Below are 6,144 nucleotides of genomic sequence, written 5' to 3'. Positions count from 1 at the left end.
CTATTTTTTTTATTATACCAATCTTACTATTTTATTTACTTATATATTTATATATCTTATATAATTTTTTAATTATATTCTTATATTTATTAAATAATAATACTAGTTTGTTAAACTTAAAATATCCTATTTAGTCTGGATATTATATAAAGTATGTTATCTAATTAAATATACTATTATATCTATCATCATCCATATAGATTATTATTTTATAATTAAGTATTATTATATAACCATCTCTAAATATTATTACTATTAATAAAGTAAATCTTTGATTAGTTTATATTTTATATTATATATAAAATTTTTATTTATATATTTTTATTATCCTAGTAAAATAAATATTATTACTGATATTTTCTCTTATTCATCTATAACTAATAATATTATTTTTAAATATAATATTAATCTAGATAGTAATACTTATTCTATAAACAATATCATATTAAATTATTTTTATATATAATTATATCTTCCGGTCTATTTATATTTAGTAAATATATATATTATATAAATATTATTACATATATTAACTTAACTATCTTACTTTTAATAAATTTAAAGACTATTTATACTATATTTATAAAAAAGATTCTTATATGTCATCTTCTGGAAGTTTATAATTTAATAATAAAATTGTATTATCTTATTATACTAATAATAGTATTCTTTATATAAAGAAATAATATATTATATTATTTTTCTACTTACATGTGTAAAAATTTATAAATATACTAATCTTATTTATTCATCTAAATAATCTTTTAATTTATATACAATAAATATAAATATTAAGATTTAAATAAGTATTTTAATACTCTAAATAGTATTACTATCTATAAATCATATAAGATATTATATAATTATATAATATATTACCCTACTTATCGTTTTATAAATTATAAAAATATATATTATATAAATAATTATAATTAATTATAGTGCCTCCTAAGCTGTTCTATATTATTATATTAGATTTTATTATTATTCTTTTACTAGTTATATCATTATTTAATATTCTAGGATGCAACGAAATCCTTATAATAATTAATAAATTTAATAAGTATTTAAGTTCAATTTTTAGACAATCAATAAGGTTTATTTCTTACTAAAATACTACCTTATTTTTTTTAATATAGAACTATATTAATCTTTATATTTATTTAAAATATTATTATACTAAGATCATATTAGTCTTTATTGAAATATTAGAAAAGTTATAAAACTCATTTCTATATTTATAAAATATTATTTTAACAAATATTATTAACCTATATTATTCCAGCCAGGTAAGTAAATTCTATTTAAATTATATAAAAACTATTTTTTATCTATTAGTACGATTCTTAGATATAAATTTTCTTAATGATATAATAATTCTCATACTATTTTTTAATATATTAATTATTATATATATTATTTTAATCTTTTAAAAATATAGAGGATCTATAATATATTATCTTTTATTTTATTTAAATTTTATTTCTATATTATTAAAGATTCTGCTAGTATTGTAAATCTTTTTTATATTTATAATAATAATATTTTTTATATAAAAGTTTATTCTACAAAATTTCTAGATAATAATATTACTAATTCTAATAATTCTATAATACTTGATTTTAATTTATTAATATAAGCTCATTAAATCTAGTCCTGTATATACTAATTATTAAAAAGTAACTATATTATTGATAAATATTGAACTTATTATAGTTATAGGCTGTACTATACTTAATACTTAATTTATTATTTAAAATATAATAATTATAACACTTATATCTATAAGAAGAATATAAATACTATAGAACTTATATAGAAATATAAAAATATTATTTTAATCCTAGTATTTAACAATTATATTTACTAGGTCTTATTCATCTATTTTATCTTATCTAGCTATTGGTTTCAGGATAATAAATTATAATATAATTATCAATAATATTTTAAATATGAGATTAAATCTTTCTAGAATTTAATTATAAATTAAAGATCTTAATTAGATACTATGAAGTAAGAAACATTATATAATTATAATATATACTAAATATATACTATAATTATTATAATAGCATTGGTAATATAATAATAAAATACTATATACTTTATTCTTATAAATTTATTAATAAATATTAGTATAATATTCTATTATTAATTTTTAAAAAAATATATAATAAAATTTATAAATATAACTTACTAAATATATTTTACGATTAGTAAAAATTGGACACCTTTTTACTTAATTTCTTAAAATAGAATTACACAGCAGTAGATATAGTAATTTTTTATTTATTATTTTATATAACAATAAAAATTAAATTAATAACATTTTTAAATTAGGATCTTGTTAGATATTTTAATCATAATTTATTATATATTAATTAAGTTAGTTTAGTTTTTAATTCATTACAATCAGAGACCTAAAAGTAGTTTTTATAAAAAATAAATTTCTTTTTCTTTTGTAAAATACTAGGAATATACTTAAATAATAATTTTTATTACCTACTAAAACTTTTAATATATTATAAATTTATTTAGTTATTTTTCGGCGTCTTGCAGGGTTATTTAAATCTATAATAATAATTATAAATTTTATTTATTTTTGAAAATTATATTATTCTAAGAGTAAGTAATTAGAACTAGAATATTTTAAAAAAAGTCTTTTTAAAAATTTCTTTATATAAATAGTTAGTCTCTAAAGGTGTTTTATATTTATTAAATATAAAGTTTTTTTTCATACATTTAGTAGTAGTTCTTTCTTAGTTTAAAAAAATAGATAAATAAAATCTAAAGATACTTTATATGTATTAAATAAAAACTTTTCTAATAGGTTCATGTTCTATACTTTTTTGAATTTAAATAAATAAATAATTAAAATCTAGAGATTTTAATTTTAATATAATCTAGTTCTAATATTATAATTATTTATTTTTTGTCTTTAAAAGATTCAGTAATCTTTGAATTAAATTATTAGACTTAGTTTTAAAGTATTTATAATAATATATAATCTTAGGATTAAAATAAAATGAAAATTCTAATTATTAGACTTAATAATAGCTTAAAGGTTTCATTAATATAAAATATTCTAGATTAATGTAATCCACAATTCATATAGCCCGCCCCTCTACCCGAAGCACCCAATATAATTAGATTAAAGCCTTTAAATCAACACAATCCTATATAAAACATTATATAACTAATTACTAGATGGTTTAGAACACTGCGTACGCCTATAACTAATAATAAAATAATTATTGTATTATAAAGACACCCGTAAGAAATTCTTTATAGATTAAAATACCTATTCAATCTTACTGTGATAGAATGGCCTGGATTGAGGCCTTATCATATCAGCACCAGACCAACTAAGGTCTTAGCCCTGTAGTAGCCCAGCTAGTAAGATTAAGGTTCTTAGAATAACGTGCTAAGATAATCATAGAAATTATAAAATTATTAATAGTAATTCTAATTTTTTTTCTTTTTTATAAAGTAATATTTTTTAGAGTTAGACTACTAATCCTTCAAAGATTAATTTATTTTATAGATATAGACTATCTTTATTATTACTAGTAGAATCTTATATATTTAATAGTTAATTTCTTATTTAGTTAATAAACTTTCTACTCTGATAAGTAAATCCTATTATATTCTGATCTTTCTTTTTTTAACTATCTAAGGAAGATGCCATCTTTTAAAGATTATAAAAAATAGAAGTAGTCAGTGATCGAACTAACTCAGAAAAAATATTATTCTTATTATTGAAGAGATTTAATAATTAAAAGATTATATTTATTAGTTAGAGTAAATTAATAATTTATAATAAAAAATAATCTATTTCCAGGAAGATTATTCTTCTAGTAAAATCTTATTTAAATATTATTAATTCTTCCCTAAATCTGATAAGAAAGGAAAAATTAAGTTTAAAAATATTTCTTATTTTATATTAAACTTCAATCTCTAGAAATATTAGGAATAGATTACTAATCTAGAATATATATTCTAGAAAATTTTTAGAAAATATTCTATTAAAAAATATAAGATTCTTACTACTATTAGCTATATAGATCTAATATATAGATAGAAATAATATTATTTTATTAATAATAAGACTCCAGAAGAGAGATAATTATTTAAAAAATTATAACTCTAATTTTAAGATTAGATTTTTATTTTAATTTAAAATACTATTATTACTTTGTAGTTAAATATTATAATTTAATTTAAATAAACTTACTAGTAGTACAGCCAAGATCTAAAATAGTTTTATATCTATTTTAATATTCTAGAATAATATTTCCTCTGACTAAAAAAGAAAGAGTTCTATTATATTTTATTAAATTATTATTAAATTTAAATTATTATATTTAAAAACACATTCCATATATATCTAAAAAATAAAAAAATAATATTTATTATTATCCACTATTACAAGCTATAGAATAATAGGAAAAAATATAAATAAAATAATAATTAATTTTATTAATCATAGATTATATAAACAGATTCTGAATTATTATAATAATAAATCTGTTATAGATAATATTCTAGATTATAAAAAATATTCTATTAGAAAGAATAATAAATAATTATAATATTTTATATATAATAGTATCTAATATCTTATAAACTATTATTTTATTAAAAATAAAGAAATCTAGTCTGCTAAAGTCTACTAGCTTTTATTAAAATCTAAAAAAAATAGAAAAGTTAAAATAAATCCTATAATTTTAACTCTATTATTTATAGTAAAAATTATTTATTATTTTTATATTTTTATTTATATCTGAAATAATCTTGAAACTTTTATAAATCTAAATAATTATATCAAAATAAATATTATTAATTATTAATTTATTAAAATTTATAAATTTTAATATATCCCAGTCACTATACCTAGAATTAAAATAATTAATTAACTTAATACTCTTATTTATATTGTATAGAAAATATTTATTACTATTATTAATTTATAAAAAAGTATTTAAATTTTTAAATAATATTATATAAAATTTAATAAAGATCCTTAGCTGGATAGTAGCTCTATTCTATTATTAATAATTATATTTTAAGATCTATGTATTATTTTATTAAAATAAAATTACTTATAATAATTTAATATATTATTAATTTTTTTCTTTCTATTACTAAATTTATTAAAGTAATTTAAAATTTAATAAAAATATATACTATTATTAAGTTTCTTGAAGATATTTAGCTACTTAAAAAAATCTTATAATCTATTATTAAATTTAGAACTATTACTAATCAAATTCTATTGGTTTTATAATATTCCCTTTATAAATTTTTTTTAATAATTACCTTTTTATAGCCCTACAGACCATACTATTAATCTTAAATTTAATAAAATATTTTTATATAATTTTATATATCTTCTCTTAGAGGCTGAACTTAAAATCCTATAAAAGTATATTAAAAAAAATTTAAAATTAGATTAAATATAGTTTTTTAAGAGTCTTGTAGGGGCTCTTATTCTTTTTATATTAAAAAAAAATAATTTATACTTTTATATAAATTATAAGAGTTTTAATAAAATCTCTATTAAAAATTATTATTCTTTATTTTTTATTTCAGAGATCTTTAACAGAGTTATAAATAGTAAATATTTTTTAAAAATTAATATTAAAGATACTATCAAATCTATATTAAAGAAAAAAATAAATAGAAGATAGTATTTTATATTTAATATAATTATTTTAAATATATAGTTATATTATTTAGATTAACTAATATTTTAATAATTTTTTAAAATTATATATATACTACACTCCATGGACTTTTTAATAACTTTTATATAATATATTTAAATAATATTCTTATTTTTTTAATAAATAGGAAATCCTATATAAAATATATTTATTAAATATTAAAAAGACTCCGAGAGATTACGTTTTATATAAAATTATTAAGATATCTATTTTATTAATCCTAAGTTGGATTTTTAGAATATATTATTAATATTAATAATATATCCATAGATTCTTATTAAATAAATAATATTATATTATAATTATTATATAAATTTATTATAATATTTAAGTCTTCCTAGAATTTTGTAATTTTTATTAATAATTTATTTAAAATTATTTTTATATTATATTATTCTTTATTTTTTTATTCTATGGA

The 6,144-nt window shown here is 14.8% G+C and overlaps 1 protein-coding gene across 1 annotated transcript; it reads left to right on the top strand.

The window, feature by feature from the left end:
- Window positions 1-5,468: 5,468 nt before the first annotated feature.
- On the top strand, window positions 5,469-5,690 carry BO80DRAFT_366361 (uncharacterized protein; the record flags this gene model as incomplete). Its single annotated transcript, XM_025716245.1, has 1 exon — window positions 5,469-5,690. A coding segment is annotated over one exon (222 nt), but the record flags the coding sequence as incomplete, so codon positions are not given.
- Between the last annotated feature and the right edge of the window lie 454 nt (window positions 5,691-6,144).

This window comes from Aspergillus ibericus, assembly GCF_003184845.1.
Source record: "Aspergillus ibericus CBS 121593 unplaced genomic scaffold BO80scaffold_57, whole genome shotgun sequence".
NCBI lineage: Eukaryota > Fungi > Ascomycota > Eurotiomycetes > Eurotiales > Aspergillaceae > Aspergillus > Aspergillus ibericus.
Note: the sequence above shows the minus strand (reverse complement) of the source record. Positions and strands in the feature narration are given on the sequence as shown.